General features: G+C 44.0%; 1 protein-coding gene across 8 annotated transcripts in view; it reads right to left on the bottom strand.

The window, feature by feature from the left end:
* Positions 1-12817, bottom strand: part of LOC102683007 (kinase suppressor of Ras 1) — a 56515-nt gene extending 43698 nt beyond the window's left edge. For 7 of the 8 annotated variants that reach the window (XR_011183691.1, XM_069184103.1, XM_069184104.1 and 4 more), the window contains exon 1: positions 12488-12760. Coding sequence is in view for 7 of the 8 variants with exons in the window: in XM_069184103.1 (XP_069040204.1) it covers positions 12488-12697 (210 nt within the window). In the remaining variant the exon portion in view is untranslated. Of the gene's footprint in view, positions 1-12487 lie in introns of all 8 variants that reach the window. The other variant, XM_069184108.1, reaches the window with a different exon arrangement.
* Between the last annotated feature and the right edge of the window lie 9414 nt (positions 12818-22231).

Below are 22231 nucleotides of genomic sequence, written 5' to 3'. Positions count from 1 at the left end.
AATCTCAAGCTCTGACCACTCAAAACCTTGGAACCCACACTAAGACAAGACACGCAATCACCCTTTCCCTTCTGAAACCATGTCAGCCCTTTGCCTTGGGAATTACTCCAATTACTCTGCTCCCCTATTGGTATAATTCTTGCATTTTACCATTATTTATTGATTGGTTTTTGCTGGGTAAAAAAAACATCTCACATACTGTATGCGTGTTCTTTGAATAGCCCTCCTCAACATTTAAAAAAAAAAAACACCCAGCTTAATTATTCTAGCTCCATCAGGGCAGGGTGTGGATGGATCCTCATTTTTTGCAGGTTTGTTTAATTGCAGCAGCAACAAAAGAGACAGACCTGCCTTGCTAGCATTCCTCTCCAGGGCTGTGTCATGTGTCACCTGGCATCTTCAATTGTGACCTTGCTCATGCTCCTAATGCGCTTACCTTCAATCCCCTGAGGGCAGCAACATTTCCCCTGCAGTGTCTGCCCCTCCTCTGCCAGCACAATGGGCACACTCAGGGACAAAGGCATCAGACCAAGGTTCCCTCTGACTAGATAGCCAAGTATTGAAATTCTTGTCATTTTCTCTGGTCTGCTCTCTCTCAGTTTGAGGGAGGTTGTTCCTGTTTAAATGTCTATGGGAGAATGCATGCAAATTACAGATCCTCTTGTACAACGATGGATCAATCCCTTTTTTTTTGGAACACATGCACATGAATGCTAGACATTCACCGCTGTGCCACAAAACAGCGATCTCTCTTTTCAGCAAAAGTGCTGTCATGTCTCTAATTTCTAGTGTCTAAGAAAAAGCATTGTGATTTTTATCATGTGAAGTATTATGCAGGAGAGTGTGGGTGATCTAATTATTGCACAGAAAGGAAATAATTGTCATGACAGCAGAAAGTTCAAAACACTGTCATGACGATTAATTCCTTTCTGTGCATGAGCCTGGACTGACAGATGCAGACCGAATTGTTTCCCTCACTGTCCAAGATCGAAGCCTCTCTTCTGTGATTTTGTTCAGTAATACTGTCCTTGTCTCTGGGGGGAAGGAATCTTTATAAAAGTCATTGAGCTTCAGGCTGAGATGATCATTGTAAAGAGCTGAAAGAACAAAGAGAGGTGCACTGTACCTATAGCAGTTTTTAAGGTGCTGGTATCTTCACAGGTTCATTTTGAGATCATGTACTACAAATTGGATCATCGGCTGAATGTATTTCAATGATTTTGTGGGTTTTGGGAAGTGTGATGGAGGTTTGGAAATTGTGGATTATATCTGCTTCTTTGTTAATAAAAGTGAATTGAGAAATATATAGCATTTTTTATAATTGTCTGACATTAATGAATATTAAAGAGTGTTTTAAGACCCTGTCATTTCCCTATTAAAGCAACTTCACAGACCAGAAATCACTATGACCAGAGTCACACATACATGCCGTATCAGGATGAATTCTTCAGATGTAGGTAATTCAAGCAATGTTGGATAAAATCTCCATGTTCCTGGTGAACAAGAGTCGGGCTGACATTGTCACTGTGCAGTGTGCTTAATCAGTAGATTGCTAACCGAAGGGCAGCAGTGGAGGTTGATTAGGCAGATTAGAAAGATTAGGTCTGCAGAGGCCTTGTAATGTACCTAAACATTAACACGCAGTCTGTGAGGCTGCATGTTTAAGGAGAGTTAAAACAGACCAATGGTGCAGATCACAGAAGACTGTATAGTTGAATAAGAAAGTAAGAATCAATCAATGGTCTCTGTATTCTGCAGCAGTGTTATAGCAGTGGTCACATGTTAGAGCTGTTTCTGTGTTCTAATTCTGCACCATCACTATATAGCAGAGGGGAACATGTGACAGTGGTTTTCCAGTATGAAGCAGGCTTTCAAGCGTAACTTTTCAAATCATTTGCTACTCATCTGTACACGTAGTTTGGTCTTACTGGTTGATAATGGGGCAGTGTAAAGTGAACAGTGAGATTAACAGATGGTTAATTTCCCATGGCCTTTTCTGGTTTTCCAAGACGCTACATAGCCCTTATGTTAATCTCCCCTCCCAATCAACTTATCCTCACTCCCTTTCCAGTTCATTTAATATACCAAAGTTAATGAACCTGTCAAATGTAAATAATTTTAAATTTGAGTAAATGTCCCAGTTTTGAGACGTCTGCTGTACCAGTATTATACACTTCAATTTCTGCTTTGTCTCCATGCTTTAGGCCTAAACTTTAAGACTATAATCTTCCAGCTTTTCCAGAATGTATAAAACACTTCCTATCCCCTGAGGCAACTGTACTGGACTGTTCTGTTGTTTGCCACAGCGGTGTCTGTACTTAAAAGCCATTTTGCAAGACTGAAATACTGCTGCCATTTAAACCAGCAGAAATTAAATGTCATACACACGCGAAAGTTCCTGTAAAAAGAAGATACAAGCATTCCAGAGCTAGGAAGATACATTACTAGTTATCCTTAAGCACAGCAATAACTGGATTGCTGTTAAGTTATACAACAATACTACAATTGATGGGGGTAAATCAATGCCTAACTGGTTCTAACCCCTTTGGCTGCGACCAGTGAAGCCATTTAAAACTAAGCTGGTGCAGAAAGTCCACTCGTTTAATTTGATCTTTTGTACACAATATTTGCTGTTCTCCATGTGCAGAAACCATGTTTTTAAAATGACTGATAACATGCAAACATACCATAGATAAACTCCCCGAGAGCACACTGCAGCTAAGTCTGACGCTCCCTGCAAAGAATGCCTATATGCACAGGCTACAGGCCGACAGAAGGCCAGGGGATTCTGCATCGATAGCTCTGGGGATCTCAAGCACATGTGACCTAGACACAGCCTTTCTCAACGAAGTGAAAATGGTGCAAATTTAGAGCGCCGTGCAAGCTTTGGGATAAAATAAAAGAGGACCGCATTCCGGGGCAGACTTTTTTTGTGTGTTGATTTAACAATCAAAAGACTCTTTTTTTTTACACTGCTGTGCGCTGCAGAGAAAAGGCACAGATGACTCTTTTTTTTTAGACAAAGCATTACGAAACTCGACATCCTGTGCCATCAAAGCAAAAAGGAAGTTGAAGCTTGAAGGAGAAACCATGAGCCAGATAAGGGCTACTGACTCAAGAATAAACAATGTTGGAAGGGAGGAAAGGACAGCGAGGAACCTGCCAGCAGTGCAGATCCACAAACCTGCCTGCAGAACAATCCTGCACTGTTTGGAAAGCGGAGACTCGGTGGTTGTCTATGTACAATACAGTACATCCATACTGGCACAGAAAACCTGATTTATTCACAGACAAGAGCATATTGTAATGGATCCCAAAGGCATTGTAAAGTAAATGCCCTAGTCCCTGCTCTAATGCATTAAAGGGAAAATCAAAACGAAACAAACTCGTGGAAAACATACAAATAAAATGAAAACTAAATCTGGTGGAAAGCCATCAGGAGAGGAAATATCAGCTCCATTCTTGGGAAACATACAGAAGAGGGTGAAGACAGATTGTCAGTAGAGCTACAGCACAACCAAACCAACTGGATTAACCAGATGAGACCCGCTGAGTCTCCCCAGGTAACTGGTTGCAGGCTGTGCAACTTAGCAGAGATAAGCAGACATAAATGAGAGTCTGGCATCCTCTCCAGGGTGGTCACCATGACCACTGTGCGCACACAGCCCACGTCATGGTAGCGCTGAAGGACCCCACCTGCTAGTGAAGGCAAAATAAATAAGAAACAACTCCCACCCCTTCCCATAAGATGGATGAGATGGTATGGACCGGGACTGTACCATTTCTTAATGTGGTGGCAGACCAGACAAAAAACCTGCAATCTCAACAAAATGTGCCACTAATGAAATATTATCAAAACTGCCTTTAAAAAAACAGATAGTAATTGACTTTCATGGGATAAAAGCTCAGAGTAGATTGTAAGCACTGTAAAAACACTAGTCATTACATTTGTATGCAACTAAATATGAGTGGTTTGCTAAAACTCACTTCTAAATGAACACTTTTTTTGTAGTTGGTTTGTCTTTTATTAAAAATAAGGTTTCTGCACACTGCAAACTTCTGCGTGGAGAGCAGAATCTTTACATACTGCAGCAATGCACTGACACAAGATGGAGAAAGAAAGGCATCATGGACTCCTCATGCCAGACACCTCTTATGCAAGCAAACCTGTGTGACGACAGGAGTCTCTGCGGAGTAACTGACATTCAAATTCCTGACAAGCCCAGCCCCTCAGCACACAAATCATTTCCATTACTTGTTTGTGCACAGACATTGTGCACCGAAAAAACCATGAAAACTCAGAAGCACAAGCCATTTCCTTATACAAAACGCACATTCATAAATGACGTTCCTCTTACCACCTGTGACCTGATGGCACGCAATAATAAACAGACCATTTTGGCCCGAAATGATGACTTTGCAACAGTGTCCGTTGGAGAAACATTGCAAGGTTAGCTCAGTGCACTCTATGTGGGTTTCAACATAGAACTGCATGATTTCAATGTAAATTTGAACCATTTTTCTTTTTTCTTGCAGGTACCTGAAAACAAATGCCCTGTTATTTATGAAGTATTATATCAATAAATGGGCAACACATGAGCGACACAGTACCTACCAGGCTGGAACTGTGGTAAATTCCCCACCCATTGGGCATAAGAATTTATTTCCAACCTGACACATAGAAAACACACAATCTAGCACTATTGTGCCAGTCCTTTGTCACTCTAGCTTGTCAGAAAGGAGCCTCATTGAGACGAATAATGCATTCACTGATATCCATAACACAACCTTGAGGATCTATTCTAGAGCTCACCAATTCAATCCTCTGAAATATTAACTTGCGGCAGCAGGTTCACTGAACCTATCGCTGGTGCAAACATAAAGACAGAAAGGAGATGCAGTGTCTTCTGTCATCCTGTTGTTCGCTATACAGTCTGAGAGCAATTGAGCAGTACAGCCAGAGCGCTTCCACAACTGCAGGCTGTTTACGTGTGAGAAGAAAAAAAAAAACGAAGGCTGTCTTTTACTTTCGCCTCTTCTTCCTTCTTTCTTGCTCTCCCCGTGCGCGTCATTTGATTTTATTTAACAACGAACCCTGAAAATGCGTAGGAGGAAACATGTCTAAATATAGACGCAGCCACAATACCACACTGCAAGCGCACAGCAATCTCTTTTCAACACCCAGAGAAGACACACTGAGAATGAGACATTTTCATCTACTGATCACGGCTCTTGAACAATCCAAAAGAAGAGCCTGTGCAAAAGCAAGAAAAACAGCCTTTAAGACACACTGCGTGGATTCATTGGGCAGAACTACAAATAGAACTCAAGTGGTTAAACATCCCTCTATCCCTTTTTTATGGCTCCCAAATTAAAAAAGTCAGGTTTTTTAACGGTTGTTCAGGTTGGGTTTAAGCCAGATTTCTATTGCAACATGAAAAAAAGTAGAGTAGTGGTAAAACAAGTTAAAGTTTTGCACATAGTGCTGAAAAGTGAAATTAAAAGCACCTTGGTTTAGAAAATACTGTACAACAACCCTTGAGGAGCAGATACATCAGGTGCTCCACGTGGTGAACTGAGCTTGAAAGGAATGCTGGGAATTTCATCATTTGGGCACTCAATTATGAACTTAATTTTTAAAAATAGCCAAACAACACTTCAGAAAACATCTTGATTGCAGAATATTAATCTACAAAATGTCTAAACTGCTCCTCCTTCAAGAGGTTAGGTTAGTTAAAGGTGAAAAGGCCATGTAATGGCAATTTTCAAGTCGAAAGAAACTCAAAGCACCTAACAAGGGAACTGTATTTTAAATAAACAAATGGTTTAAAAGGCACTTATTGACACTCAATAAAATCTCTAAAAGCAACAACAATAAATAAGAAAAGCTTTTGTAAAAATGCTGACCGTCTTTTTTACAGGTTTGGATTTTATTTTGTTTTGATTATGTCCGAGACATCCAAATTTTAGTATTAGCAGGGTACCTGAAATGTAAGCGATATAAGACTGTGTATGATTAGCACAACGTCCCCTCATGTCTACAAACAAGCTCACCTAACGTTAACACATATAATGACAGACCAAAGAACAGAGCCCTGAAGAGCACCACACATACTATGAGCTAATTTGGATACAAAGAAGTTGACAATTCCAGAGGTACTCATTCTTTAAGAAGATTAATTAATTAAAAAGTAATGTTGTACAGCATGGGCGGCCTACTGTGGTCCCAGAGAGCCACAATCCACCATATGTCATAGGTCACCCCTAAATAGTCAATTGGTAAAGACTCGGAACACGTGTGAGTTTTGATTGATTCAATGAAGTCGGGAATGATCTACCGTGTCCCCCGAGAGCTACAGTGTCTTGACACTTTCATTTCAAGAGATCTCTAAAAGGCTTAGAAGCACAACCTAAGTGTTCGAACCAAAATTTTTCCATCTTTCATTACAATGCCCAGGGATGGTCACCATTAGGATCTAAAGCATCACTCAGGTCTGAAAGGACTTAAATAAATACAGCACATGGAACTGCACACATAATCAGACGATAACCTTGAAAAGAACGCTAGCACAAGAAGACAACATCTTGGTCCACAGGCGCCAACTAATCACTTTCTCCTGGTTTCTCAACAGTGCCCACAGGTCCTGGTCCACCTGTAAAACCACTATGTACAGTGGACCAGATACCACAAAGGCAATAGGAAGATGTAGGCTGAGCGATTACAGAGAGACAAAGAGAGTGTGTTTAGTGGATTGGAGAGTTGTAGAGATGTTCCCACTAGAGGAGGATTAAAGGTTGAAAACTGAAGAGCTACAATGTAGCACTTCACTTCAAGAGCAAGGGCACAATTATCTTTCACTGCAACAGCAGGCAGGGCACCACTGTGAATGTAAAGTGCCATAACAAATCCCCTTTGGTGAGATTTTAATGCAGGTTCAAGCCTCTCTTCAGTCCGCTGAAGAGCACTCTCAAACAAATAGGCCCAATTCAAAGCAATAAAACCAGACGTGAATCAACAGCTGGGTGCTGTTCTCCACCTTCATTCTGTCTGGTGTTCTTTTGGGGAATTAGATCTCACTGTGTTGCATGTATGTGAGACACCTGTTGACTTGCATTCCGTTACCAGTCTATGTACCCTCTCAGACAAAAAGAATGAACACTACCAAGAGGAAAGTTTACATTATAATGCACAACACAACAAACTGCACTTCTATTTTTAGATGATATAGTGTAGTTTAATAGTACAAAGCAGCTGTACAATTTTCAATATATTGCAGCTTAAATTATGAGGAGTTTGAATCTTTTAAATGTCCTGTTTATAGCACTTAACAAAAGGATACACCTGTTTAAATCCTGCTCACTGAACACTGCCTCTGGGCTCCTCACTTTACGACACACCTCTCGAGCAGATCTGGATCCTGTTGATTTGTAAAGCAGTATCCATTAAAAGGAAACACATGAATATATTCTGTCAAGGGGAACTCCTCTTCCAGTACAGGTGTCAAAGCATTACGGAAAATCCTGATTTTAAATTCCCCAGCCCAGCAACTTGGAGCAGGCAGAACCTGGAGAAACACAGTAATTAACTGTTGACTCTGCTTTCAGTGCGGCATTGCATTTCAGTGACATACGCAGGTGGTGAAAGCAGTGATCAGTTGCACAAGAGCTCTGAAGCAAGAGTTGCATATTCAGGTCAGGCGGGATGGTTCGGCCTACAATTTTGTAACACACTGCGGCTGACAGTGGGAGGTTTAATGCAGAATTCAACTCAGCTTGACTGTCAGGCCAGGAGGCTGACTTGCACATCCCTCTACAGCACTGCCCACATCACTTCCTGTCTCTAAAAGCAGGAATTTCCCTGTGGGGTGGGCTCTGGAATGCAGGTAGGAGATGGACTTCCTGCATGAACAGGAAGCAGAAGTGAAAGTGACATCTTCAGGACGAGGAACAGCGAGACCTTTCGTCACGCCTGCGACAAGAACAGCCCCCTCACAGAAAGTGTTCCTTCTGCAAGGTCGATGCTTTAGTAACGGCTTTGCCTTCGTGTGACTATCTCTCTTTCCCACTGCAACCCCATTCATTTCGTCCCCTAAAGCAAAATGTGCCCAAGCGAGTGAACATATATGGGTCTCCTCCAATTGCACATCCCCAGAAATGCCACCAGGCCAGATCATAAAGAGGCAATGAAGACGTTCCTTTAACAAGAAGTCATCTGTCCATTACTAGTCATGTTTGTACATGACAATCCTAGAGCAAACAAAAGGGACACCTTAGCTAAACAAGTATTCTCCTAATGTCCATTAAACATCTCTTCATAAACAAAGAACTCCAAACATAACTTATTTGTACTGTATGTCTATTCTAACAAGCATTATGGTTCAGCATGTAGGCAGTCCTTACAAGACAAGGAAGAATTGGTGTATGCTCAGCTGAGTCTTGCAGCATCACATGAAGGCTCACTGGTGCAGGTAAAAGCAGCCTAACAGACTTTCAATTCAAGTTTTAAGTACAGTGTTCCAACTTGGCTTGATCCACAAGAGCCATGATTTATGGCAGGACCAACATAGCCAACACAGCATGTAAACACACACAGACTAGACCAAGGGTCACTGATCGCTCTTTCAGAAGGTCTGCACTGACAAGAGACTGAAGGACAAGCGAGGCTGATCCACTCTCTGTGTGGCCATGTGCTTTTTGGCCGAAGCCCATTGGCTGAAACTTTTTGACAGCAATTGTAAGCCTTAACCCTTCCGTTCCATTCTTCCATTGCAAAGCCTTTGGTGCTGCTGATCCTCCTGTCTCCTCATATGATTCTCAGCAGCAAGGGAAACAAGCTCATTCATAGGCAATGAATTACAGCACTGGCAGAAAGAACCATCTGTAATGTCCTGGAAGTGACAAGGCTGCTAGCCATTTCTTTACGACAAATCTTGCTTTCCATCAGGCAACGTGACACCTGCTCTTCAATGTCTTAAGCGCTATGTTGGGACCTCTATGACTTCAAGCAACAAACCAGGCAAAACAAACACAAAATGAGAGGGTAGGCTTGATCTTTTTTCAACACAGATACAAAACGAGTACAGGGACAAACAAACTCCACCTGAGCAATTCTTAGATAAATACAGACAGTTGAGTTTCTGGGGGTGCTTCAGTGCATTTTTAGGCATATCTAAAAGAAACAAGCATATTTTATATTGAAGAATATAATTGGAATGGTTTTAAATATGATGTTCTTACAATTGGTCTACTTCAGGAATGTAAAGCATAAGGTGCTTTCGTGTTTAGCTTTCATAACCCAAGTTTTACATGGTAAATCCCAGTTCCCAACTTTCTCCTATGTATCAATGTGGCAAAATCGAGGTTATGCTGTAAAACATGTTTTATTTTACAGTTTAATTCTAAAACTGTTTGGTCAAAGATTTAGGCCAAATCACTCCTTCACTAAACCCACTGGGAAAAAAACTGCTTAGGCACACTTTGCCGGAAATCATTGTGACACTTTCTCTCCCTGTTTTCATGTAAGAACACTTCAAGAAAACTAAATTATTCCTAATAATCTAGCTTCAAGTTTACATTATGTCAAATCAGAAAATGGGACAGACATTCTGGGAAGACAGCAAAGCACAAACACCCACTCTTGATATTCCTAAGTTGCTAATTAATGTGACTTTGCAGTATATCTGAAATATGTCTGAGTGCCAACCATTTAAAAAAAGTAGCCCTTTCATCAGATCTTTAGTCTGACTACTTTCTCCTTTTATTCCTAAACGAACATTTTTCTTGTACAGTAAAGCCAAATTAGGCATTAGTGTTGCCAAAGTAAAGCCCACCTCAACACTGTCACTTTCAAGCTCAATGCATCTTGGGAATGGAAGAGAATTTAGAACCATAAATTAGTATCACACTTAAATGCCTAAATATTTAGTCTCTCCCTGTAACTGGCCTGGCCTTCCCGTTAGAGGAATATTTGGTGGGAGCTGCAGACTATTGTTATGAAGGAATGCTCCAGTATCTCAGCACCCTCAACATGCCCTAGTGGCATTTCTGAGCCAGCCCCAACACTGACACAGTGGAAACCACTAATTATAATAATAATAGACTATTTATATAGCGCCTTTAAAGGTGGCTTCTCAAAGCATTTAAGAAAACCAGAATCAGAAGCTATTAGAAGTCTGTTAGTGACTTTGACCAGGACAGTTTCTGTGCTAAGACGTTGTCAGAAGCTAGACTGGAGGGGTTCAAAAAGATTATTTTCAATGAGGTAGTTATTAAACTGAATTTTTAACAGCACGTTCTAGATTTTTTGCAAGGGTAAGTTGGAGATGGGGCGAAAAATTGTTTCGATTGTCCAGAGCCAAGTCTGGCTTTTCTGGCATGGGGGTAATGAGGACCCCTGGAACAACACCAGTGCTCAAGGAGGGTGTCAGGAGTTTCTGGAGGGGCTACTGCAGTTACCTGGGCGCAGGCAGGTCCCACTGAGATGACTCCCTCCCGTCTGCCCGCCCCAGGTGGGCTCAGACCAGCTCAAGGCCACCCACCCAATTTTAACCGTTTCTGTTTCAGCCGCGTTCCTGCCAACCCACATCAAGATTTTCGGGGTGCTGCCCTGACGAGAGAAGCGAGTTAAGGTTCGCCCTGTTGGGGCCAGCACCGCGGCAGCTGGAGAAGCCCTGAGGACTGGCTGTCTAGTCCCCTGCGGATACCCTACTGCTTTCCGGGACGATGAACCCCACTGTATCCTCCGCAAACCTCGGCGACGGGTATTTAAAGACAGGCGCAACCTCTCTAGAGCAGAGCGTAAACGGAGAGGGTACACTGACCGTGCTCTCCCACTGCCGCGGGCTTGTTCGTCTGAGGAATTTATCTCATTTGCCTTTGAAACATCTCCGTGAAACAGCAGTCGCAACAGGGCCGTGTTTCACTCGCCCGTTCTCTCCTCTCCACCGGCCTGCTCCTGCCTCTGCTGAGCAGGCTCAGAACGGGCTCTGGTCCTGGAGTCCGGTGTGGGGGGCGCTCCTGGAATCATCTTTGCGGATATTTCAGGAATTTATCCACCTCATTTGGGACTTTCTGAGAAGCTCGGTCAGCTGTGACCACGGTGTGTCGAAATATTTTGTTATTTTGTGTTTGTGTGTGTGCGAGGGGGTGTTGGCACTCATGCAGTACTCTAAAACAATTGCAAAAATTGCTGTCGACTCCCTTATGCTCAGAAAGCAGGTAGAGGGTTAATAAATGAACTCACATCTGAAAGAATACCTGCATAAATTTCCTGGACAGCAATGCTGTAGAATTAATCTCTATGGCTTGATTTTACACAAAACTACTTTTGATTAAAGCTATTTTTTTTCTGCAGCAGGTCTTCCCTAAAAACATTAGGTAAGACATAAATACCAGTAAAACCCTGAGGTTCAGCCCATTACAGACCATCAAGACGTCCATACACAATTATAACAATAATTACAGCAGAAATTAACCAACTAACAAACTGTTCCACTTGACTCTTCGAGACCTTATACAACATAGACATAACATCGGGATGATAAAAACGAACCGGCGCCGCATTTCACCAAGGTCCAAACTGCATATACTTACTAAGCCTATGTAATGGCTAAGATCACGTATAGCTCAACTGCGCCGACTGTGATACAGCAATTGTCCTGATCCAAACCAGCACCTGCCCCGACCACCACCACCTCCCCTACGTGTATATCTGCCCTGACATATTTACATCGTTTTCTCCTGAGAGGCTTCTCCAGTATCTAAATTAATAGGTTATTGCTCCATTAATAAATTAAAACCGGAGAGACCTTTGATATTGACTCTGCGGGCCTAAATGTCACGAATTTAAATAAAAGAATATCTCCTTCAATTAAAGATTACCGGACGGCTACTGAGAGTTGATGATAGCCGGATAATTTAATATTTCCTCTTAACGCGTTCAGAGTGAAGCCCCTTGCACAAGCCAACTCTACAGTTTATGACCGGGCGGGTTTTAATTTACAGAAGAAGCGATTTCTATTTATGAAAGCGGGGCAAGTCTTTTGCGCAAAAGAACCGAACTGACAAATGACTGTGCCGTGGCAGAGATGCGCAACCTTCATCTTGTCACACAAAAACAAAACAGAAGACTCAACTTCGCAGGGACGCTATATTTTCGAAGCGCATTCTTGTTTTTTCTCCTTCTTCTGGTATTTTATTTCAGATCCACCAACAATCACCTATCCTATCTCTCTCTCTACCACACACGAAGTCGCCGAGATGACGTGCTTTAAAGTGGATTTGTTTTCCTCCGGAGGGCGGAAAGATCACAAAGTACAGCTCAACGTACATTTCGATCACCTTGCACAACATTACTGAAACACTGCAGCGCAAAGCCCCGAGCCAGGCGAGGCGAGACTATGAAGCGCTGAGACAGCTCCTGCAGGAGAGCGCACTGGGCTCTGCACTGTAACTGCTGTGCGTAAAGGTCTGCGGCTTCGCTCATTACCTCCAAAGTGCGTATTTCTTGCTGGGTAAGGTCGTTGGACGCGGCGCACTTGGTCCGGAGCCCCTGCAAGCTGGAGATGGAGATCTCGATCATGTCCTGGATGAGCTCGCACTGCTGTAGCGCGGCCATCGCCTCGTCGCGGCCACTCGCCCTCTCCGGCACCTCGTCACTCTCCACCATGTTCCCCTCTTTGCCAGACTCGGTGTCCATTCCTCGGCATTTGGGCACGGCTTGCGGGGGGTGGTGTGTGTGTGTGTGTGCGTGTGGTGGGGGGCGGGGGGGGAGGGAGGAGGAAGGGTAGGGGGGGTAGTTTGGGGGGTTAGAGAGACGAAAAATTGAATAATTTCCCCCCGCGCACACACACACAAATGGTTAAAAAATAATTCCCTGGCTTAATCACATGCCCGAATTAAAGTCGAAGAAATATTTACATGTATCATCAATTTGAAGGTGGAAATAGCCAAACACGAGAGTCCAAGCAAAAAAAAAAGCCCCCAAGTCCTGCTGTGTGTTAGTTTGACAGCAGCAGCGAAGCTCAGCCGCCCTGCTGACTCCGCTCTCTCGCTGGCAGCTTTTCACTTCGGCTTTTACCGTCTGTCAGCTGTTGCTAAGATAATGCCTCCCGTTGGACTCTGGGAGATGTAGTTTTTGGGGTCTCTCTCTTTTGAAGCTTTGGAGCGAATGTAGAAGTGAAAAATATTTTTTTAAAAAAACAAGATAGAAATCAAATACATTTTGGTTTATTTATTAAATGAAACAAACCAAATGAATAAACGCTTTATTTAGAGTTAGAACGCCCGTATTCTATTACCATCACAAAGGATTTTCTACAATTAGTGTCGCTCACAAATTTCTTCAGAGGTTTTCATCTCCCCACCCCCCCCGGATTCTTCTTCAATTTCATTTTGCAGTCGAGTTGAAAAGAAGTATATTCTTATTAAGGCTAAAACATTTAAGACGAAGACAGTGGGTGACTTTTTACGGAATTTGCATACTGTCAAGATTTTGTTTTGACGAACGCGGGTGGTAGTAAGCTCAAAGAAAGTCCTACAGAAGAATATAGAACTGTATAATGATCAGCTGTGCAGGTTCGGCTGCATGCGATCACTGGGTTGGAAATCCAGGCGCTTGTGCGTATTAGGTTTCTAATTACTATCCTCATGCTGCGTCATCGCCTTGGGTTTCAGTTCAGTTATCACCCTTTCACAACTCCGTGTATATTTAAACTCACACGTTTAGAAAGAAAAAGTGACAGGGAGCAGAGACATAATGCCAAAATGCAGGCAGTACATGAATTAGTTGTTTTTTTTTAATTCACCGAAATATCCAGTTTATAATGACCAAGAGGTTGTAAGTGGACGTGGGAGATTTGGCAAACCTCCCGCCTTTAAATAAAGGCGATAAAAGATCTGCTTTAATACAGCCGACTGGGAAAAACCCTTGACATCTAACAGCCCCACTTGCAGCCCCTGCTTCTGCCAGCCCCCTCTTGCTGTTTGCGTCGATGACCTTGTAAGTCTGTTAGAAAATATCTACTGTCTAATCTTTTAGATCCCTCAATAAACATAAATCCTCTAGCACGATGCTTGCAGAATGCGGCGAGCCCAGGATTAATCTGGAATTCCTGCCCCATAGCAAGAATTCGTGGTCGGCGTGCTGCAGCTGTCTTTTAAGGATCGATTCCAGCCAAAACACTCACAATACACCTACTGAAATTGCTGGAGAACCACAATGCCTTGTGCCTTGTAGACACCGCTTTGATACACTCCTACACACATCTGCTCAATCTGGCAGATATGCTATTATTATAATGTTGACTAACAATTTAAAGCCCTTGACTGCATCCCTTGTGTTGTAGGGCTTTTCCACAGGGTAATGTCATTCTGCACACCCAGGCCTAAGAACCAGCCCTCTCTGCCAGCAGCTGAACTGAAAAACACCTCTCTCCAGGAGCACTGGGCATCCTTTAACGTGACCATGGTCAATCTCCGCAGTGCTTTCCCATCGTTGTGCTACTGCCAGTGGGCTTTTTAACTGGCAGCCAGGAGGGATGACAGCGACCTCTTCTACTCCTAACTTGGATCACTTCCTGAAAACTCTATAAATACCACAGGAAGCCCCGCCCTCTTCCTCGCAGACATCATTCTGCTTCCCTCCTCCTCTCCGTCTCCACCTGTGCTGCTGCCCCTTGGGTAACTCCTCCCTCTGCAGGGGGTCCTGACTTCCTCCTGCTCCGGCCTGGGGGTCCATCCTCAGTTTAGCAAGTGAAGCCAAAGCTTTTTTTGCCCAACTCCTCAATACTCAAGCACAACTGCATTTCCTCATTGGGTGACGTCATGCATGAATTACATTTAACTGTTGTTGCTGGTATCATCATCGGTCTTATTTATTTGCAATGCCGGCCTAACCCTTATCCATGACAGCTTACAAAATACATATGTAATGTACTGTAACGATCACGTAAACAGTATATGACAAGCAAACGCGATGAAAAAGATAGCTGACACAACCTGGAGGAGTAGTTCCAGGCAAAAAAGAAACGGCACTCAGACAGCGTGGAGGCAGCCTGGGGGCCCGAGCTCTGCGTCTACAGCCAACGGGCGTAACGAACAAGCCCCACAGCCAGCCCGGGAAATGCGGGAGACGGCACCTGAGAGTCCACAGGAACTGTCTAAACACAGCAGGTGGTGAAGGGGTCACGGCCTGAGCAGGTCTGATTTCTGGGGGCAGTTCATGCCAAAAGTGAGGAGCGGAGGGGCAGGAGGATGCTCGGAAAGTGCGGGAGCAGAGAGGGGGTACAGAAAGTGGCAGAGGAGAGGGCCAGAGGGGCTGTAGGAGAGATAGGGGACTGAATAGTTACACAGTAAATTACTTTGCTCTTCCATGGACGCCTACCGAACAATGTCTGATCACACTCCTCTGTGGTTTAATATGCTTTTGCCTTGGCTTCTCTATGCTCTGCTGCACTTACAGTAATTCAATATTAGCCATGGAAAACCTGATAAGACCTTTGAAGATGGCCTTGCATCTCTGGAACCTCTAAGGCCTCTGGAGGGTGGAAAATCCCCAAATCCCCCTCTAACAAACTAATAAAAGACCACATAGCCTGGTCAGCATTGCAGCAGGAAACAACAAGTTGTTTCAACAGGCATGAAATGGGGAAAACATTTCAGGGGGATTCCAGGATACATGAAACTATTTCAATGTACTGGAGTTTTTTTAAAAGGATGTGCAGAGCAGGAGTGAAAGTCCTAGGATTCCCAATAACGTCTTAGAAGCAAAGATGTTATTTTGTTTCTGTGACTCCTAAACAAAGTGCAAACTATGTAGACAGAAAGTACAAGGTATCCTAACCTGGACCATAATGATAATTATTATGTTATCGACCAGTGATGTTTCATAAGAAGTCCTGTGATACTTCCTAACTCTCAGCCATGGGGAGAGGAACATCCACAGCGCCTTGCTTTGGGATGAGTGTATACAGCACATGGCTCATCTAAAAGCGTTTGCTGAACTGTGGTTGCATTACAGAACAGCCCACAGGGAAAAAAGAACAAGCGTAGTCTTTTCCTATCAGACAGCTTCGGCAAGCAAAGTGTCCATAGTGAACGTGCTTAATCTAAAAGAAACTACAACAGAGCGTCTGAGTATTTAGACAAAGCCCAGTTTGTGTTCTCTCTCAGAGGCCGACCGGGAGATTTATTTGAGTTGTACACATCACACAGATTGTCCCAAAACAGCACTAACTTTGGAGAGGGTAAATGTCAAAGTGGATGAAAAACACTAATTCTGCAACAAGGGTTTCACAGCAAGGATAAACCTGAGCTTGAAGATGCATGGGAGAAGTTTTTTGTTTGAAGGTTCGAATAAGATACCAGATACTAATCTTTCCCTCAGACACTGAAGTCTTCTGATTTTGGGGTAATACCACATATCAGGGGCAGGGGCTGAGCGCTGTGTGAGTGAATGACTTTTGGTCCTGGATCTGGACTTAAATTCCTGCCAGACTCCAAGATCAAATACAGTTGAAACACTAGAGTGAGAAGGATTTGTGATCTCTTCTTCACGGAACGGATTCTAGAGAAGCAGTGTTCAGAGAGGGTTGGAACAGTAAGGCTGTGCTGACACAATCTGCACTAGACCACATGTGTCCAGTTACTGATAATCAAGTTCATGGTGCACAAAGAAAATGTATTCATTTCCAGCAGGAACCTGGCTAGTGTCTCACGATCAGTCCGCATATGTCAGGTACCACTGCCAGGCCCTGGTGTCAGTGAGCCTCTTAATGAAGGGTTTTTTCTGTGGGAGGAGTATCGGCACTGCTGGAACAAAGGCAGACTGCAGAGCAGGAAACTGCACTACAGCATAGAGAGAAGATGCTCTTCCAAAAACAAAGAGCTTCCTTCCATTAGCATTCCGAACCGCTTTGGAATCTGGTCATATGTGTGGTGCTTTTTATTCTTTATGTGTTCTTTGTTATCATACATGCCCCATATTCTTTCTTTACTTTCATTCATTTTTCCTCCTTGATGCACACATTTGCATTAAGCAATCTCAGGATCCCACCACACACCCCACATTTAATTTAGCACAGGCATACAGGTCATTCAATTTCAGGGCTATGTTTCACCAAACACATACTTTTAATAATGGTGTATTTGAACACATGCTCACCTTTGCATTTAATTCAAAATGGTGTAGTTGGTACACTTTAAGCAATGCATAACAGCTTCAATAAATACATCTATATCAGATGTGCAAACACATACAGGAGCTCCTATAGGTCTACTGCACTCGCTTCATTTGGAAGTCAAAATGAATAATTTCCATGTCTGTCTATTCGGAAAAGGGGAGACAAACTATGTTAGAGCTCCATAGATTTTCGTGTGACTTTTTCAATGCTATTGACAGCAAATCCCAAAATTGAGGGAGCCCAGATACAAAGGCCAGCACTTGACAAAAGCTGCTTCTGGAAACAGACTTCCTCTTTGTTCCTGAGCAATTGCAGTGCTAAGAATGTCTCTTTTAGTTTCCTCCCCCTGGCAAGATCTGATTCTTTCTACATTACAGGAAACCACAAGACAGGAAAACACAGGGAGTTCATGAGGCATGGAGCACAGCACAAATCAGAGATCTGCAGCAGTGACAGGGGCTGAATCAGCATAAAACCTCACTGCCTCTCATTGTGCCAGTGAAATGAAAGAAGCCCACTGGAATAAGGCACAGTAGCCAATATCCTTACTGGAACACTGACCGCTAGTAACCAGCTCACTGGAATAAGGCATACCAGTAAATAGCTTACTGGAACACTGACCGCTGGTAACCAGCTCACTGGAATAAGGCACACCAGTAAATATCTTACTGGAACAATGACCGCTGGTAACCAGCTCACTGGAATAAGGCACACCAGTAAATATCTTACTGGAACAATGACCGCTGGTAACCAGCTCACTGGAATAAGGCAAACCAGTCAATATCTTTACTGGAACACTGACCACTGGTAACCAGGAAATAGCAGAACTACATTAAAGGGGAACTGCGTCAGCAGCATGGAGTACGAACTTCTTGGTAAAGCGCTGTATGAGCTGGGCGTTAGTCAAGACCATGATTATATAAATGCCGAATAGACTGTTTGAAACTGTTAGAATTAACGATTAATTTGAGTTATTTTGTAGGAAAAAAAACAAGCTTACTGGCTAGTGGTTTCAACTTGATCGTGGATTCCAGGAACGATGTTTCGTTCCAGTTCTCACTCTCCTTGTAAACACATCTAAAAAATGTGAAGAAATTCAAAATCTTGGACTGCTGCCTGTTACGTGATCAGAAGCAGGAGAAAGGGAGATTTTGAACAGCACTGTTAACTGTGCATTTTCATCCTGAGTATATTAGAGTGAGGAATGAAAACCTCCAACAGACTGTAGCCCTGAACCACCATAGCACTCCTAAAGTGAATGAGTATTTCAAGATAACCCCACCAGGCTCCTAAGACATAACAATAGTCCCCTTTCAGAGAACCCTGCACAATCCCAAAAAACAAGTCCTTCACAGTGGTATTCATTCCAAAAAGATCTCCAGCTTCCCTTCTTACGTGGTACAACTCTTCAGTGTTCCGTTCCACTGAGAGAGCTGGAACACACAAATCACTGCCAAACTCCCACATTCTCCATTTCTCTTCTTCCTTGCCAATACAAACTCATTACTTTCATTCCCCGGAACCCCCAACACACTCCACCAGGCTCAGCTTAGACACCACACCCTACCCTTGGCACCTGTCTGCTGTTATAGCAGTTGACTGCTGATACTCCTGAGGAATGTCCCAATTTAGGACCAGGCCAATCAGATGGTCCCTTTTCTGCACAGCAGTCCAATTAATCAATCAAGGCAGGTGTGTCCAATTTACTTCAGAGAAGGAAGAGGTTTTAACAAAGCCTCAGCTTGCTCCATCACAATTAGGTGAAAAAAAGATGTACTTCTTGTTGAAAGAAAAAGTTGGAAGAGTTTTATAGCACTGGATGGTAATGTGAGGTATCCCATGAGGCTGTTCTCTCCTGGCATGCTCTTTGATATCTTAATAAGACAGAGACGGAGACAGGGATATCTGTTGTTTTTTTACCACACTTCTGGTCAAGGGGCCAGGGAGCAGAATTCTCCTTATACCACTCTGTTTACAACCGCACAGCCCTTTCCCATGAAACTGTGCTTTCTGCACAAGGACAAGAAACCCAGTGGGGAAAAAGAAATTTAGCAAGCAAGCCAACAAGCAATATAGCAGAGACCGCATTCATTTTAAGGCACTGTGACAATGATGCAAAAAACTAGCCTAAAGCTGCACTGTTAGTTCTCCTGCTTTCTTAGTCTCCTCGGTTAGAACAGGAGTCCTGTGTGAGCTCTTCTCAAGTGGAGATGTGAGTTCTGCAAATAGAAAGGACAATTCTTTAATTTCTGAGAAACAGAAGCTTCGGTTTACTGTTTCAGACTTAGTGTATGCACACCTGACAATCAGATACTGCACCCAGCTGTATTTTCACTGTCCGAATGGGCAAAATGGGAGGGATAAAATCATATTCTGTACACATACTTAAATAAATGCCTAATTCACCTAGTTAAACAGATAGAAGCTGCTTAACCATGTATTCAAATCACATTTGTTGGATGATCTTGCGTGATAAAAAAATGCTTGGGGAGAGAAACCTGGGGTCAGAGATTTATATGGCACCCCTGGAGCAGCTGGGGTTAAGGGCCTTGTTCAGGGGCCCAACGGAGTAGGATTCTTCTGCTGGCCACAGGATTTGAACCGGCAACCTTCCAGCCACAGGCGCAGATCCTTAGCCACAGTGCCACCACTCCCCCCCTATAAAGGGACATAGGGCCTGCAATTACAGAGGGGACACTCACGCTGCCACTCTGCTGCTGTCTGGGGGAACGGGAAGAGAATAACAGGAAAGAAGAGCAGTAATGAGAGACATCTGCATTAGCGTGTGTAGCCATGCAGCAAGGACTGCCAACTGTCTGCTCGGTGTTTTATATTCGGAATATCTCCTATTACAGCACGACCGGACTGTGACACGCTGCTGTTTGCTTGCTTGCTTGCTTTCCCATGGGAAAGTTATTGGTTCAGCAAATTTTGGCGGTAGCAGCAGTGGTTTCCCCAGGGCGCAAGCGCGCTGCACTGCTCAAGACAAGGCAGGCTGCTGTGCCCTGAGAGCTCTCTTGTCGGACAGCCCTGAAAGGACTCGCTCGGGAGATGCCGAGGTCCAGAACAGAGGCCCCAGGAAAGATGAACTCTGGGAAGACAGGGAGGGGTGAGATCAGTCAAACACCTGAGCTTTCTGATACAGCGCAGGGCAGGTTTTGTGCGACCAGTGCCTGAAGGAGAGTACAGCAGGTATAGCAGATGCAGAAGCCAATTATCTGGTTGAGCCAAAATACTGCGATGGATTTGACTGCAACGTCAACTATTCGACTGACCCTGAAGTGTGCACTGCTTTTTTAAAAGAACAACATGTACATCTAGAAAAACCTAAATGAATGCTTAACCCTGCTAGTGGATTTGTTGGTGCCTAAACACAACAAGTAGCTTACAAGTAAGCATGCACTCTTACAGGATCAATAATTTATCTCCTCCCTTTTCTCGACACCTTTAGCTGTGATTCAGCAAAAGCACAGTACCTCTAAGCAAGCATAATCTGATTCACAGTAACCCCTTAGGCCTGAGTTACGCAGTTTGCTGATTTCTGGCACCGAAAGCCGTTGCTTGTCTTGTTTGCATAGTATAACAGCCTTTTGTCCTGCTGTCAAGCTGTTGCATCACTTCCTGGGAATACTGCACTTTTCCCTGGAAACATAGGGGCTGGCTGCATCAGCACTCCAGACTGACTTCATCCCAAAGGCCTCCTCTGTCCGGATGGCTACACTCAGCTCCTACCCTTCACCTGCCCAGTTTTCTGGAATATGGACAGCAATTCCCAGTCCAGTGGAAGTGCAGATCCCTTTCCATGTTGTTTACCTCGTTGTGTCTTCAGCTTCCTGAGCCTGATTAGAAAAGGAAGCCGGTAGAAGCAGAAATGCATTAGAGCATCTGTGCCTCAATGCTCTGTGTCAGATTATTAACCCATGCTTTCCGCTTTCCAGAGACATCACGCCTGTCATTATCAGTACTAGTCCTTCACTGTGCACTTAGATCTATGACCCACAACTGTGCTCTACAACAGGAGGCCGCAGGTGAGAAGACGCTCAAGACCCAGGGGGCTGTTTTGCATGACTCATGTCGACCTCGTTTGTTGTCAGGGCGGAGTCTGTCGGTGTCCCTTCCCACCAGTGCAGGCTTGCAGTCGGCTGTTTCGCAGCAAATCTGGGGCAAAATGCTCCAGACCCCTTGCAGGGCAGACTGCCCTGTGATAAACAGCTTAATGATCTGGGAATCAGCTGGCTGGAAAAGCCAAGTTGAGCAATGAACTCACAATCCGCTGTGTTGATTAGTCTACCACAGATCAAGCTGAATAATACCTTATTTCTGATCTGTCATTTAAGATGATGTGTTCCTCTGTTTTAGGTTTTTGTGTGGCTTCCTGATATGCATGGTTCTGGGAAAAGAAAAACACATGACCTAATCCTCTGAGAGTCAGTGTCCTAGCCCCGCTGGGTATATTAGCCAGTACATCTGTTGCAATGCACAGTAAAACCTCCTTATAGCATTGCATTAGATTAAATTGGATTGTGCACTATCTGATCTCTCATCTCCATTTCTGACATAACCTGATCCACGCCTGCCAGCAGGAACTAAGACAGCCTATTGCAGAGGGGAATTGCAGGTTGACTCCAGAGGATACACTGATTTCAAAAGGGCAGAACCTGACAGCGTTTTTTACAATGAGGTGTGTGCGCTACAAGACCACAGGAGGGGTGTATCTGACCTATGCCTGCCAGAGTTAGCCACAGCTGTACTCATCGCCGCCTCTTGACGCATGAGGGGGCCGTTGTGCTGCGCTGGTGTTTTCCCAGGACTGTGCAGCGGTTCTCCAGCGAGCTCCAGCTCTGCGCAGATCCCACCAGGCCCCTCCCATGGTCCCTGGCATTTCTTCCTTCAACAGGGCCCTTCGGCATCAGGATGAGCACGGAGCAGAGGAACGTTAGCAGCTCACGAGGAGTAGCAACACCGCGGATGGAAACGTATTGAAAACGTCGGCGGAGAGCTGAGACACAGACCCCCGACCGGAGGAGGACAAGGAGGCTGGGACCCCACTG

The sequence above is a fragment of the Lepisosteus oculatus genome, chromosome 26 (genome assembly GCF_040954835.1).
Source record: "Lepisosteus oculatus isolate fLepOcu1 chromosome 26, fLepOcu1.hap2, whole genome shotgun sequence".
NCBI lineage: Eukaryota > Metazoa > Chordata > Actinopteri > Semionotiformes > Lepisosteidae > Lepisosteus > Lepisosteus oculatus.
The sequence above is the reverse complement of the archived record's forward strand: the minus strand, read 5'-3'. Positions and strand labels throughout refer to the sequence as shown.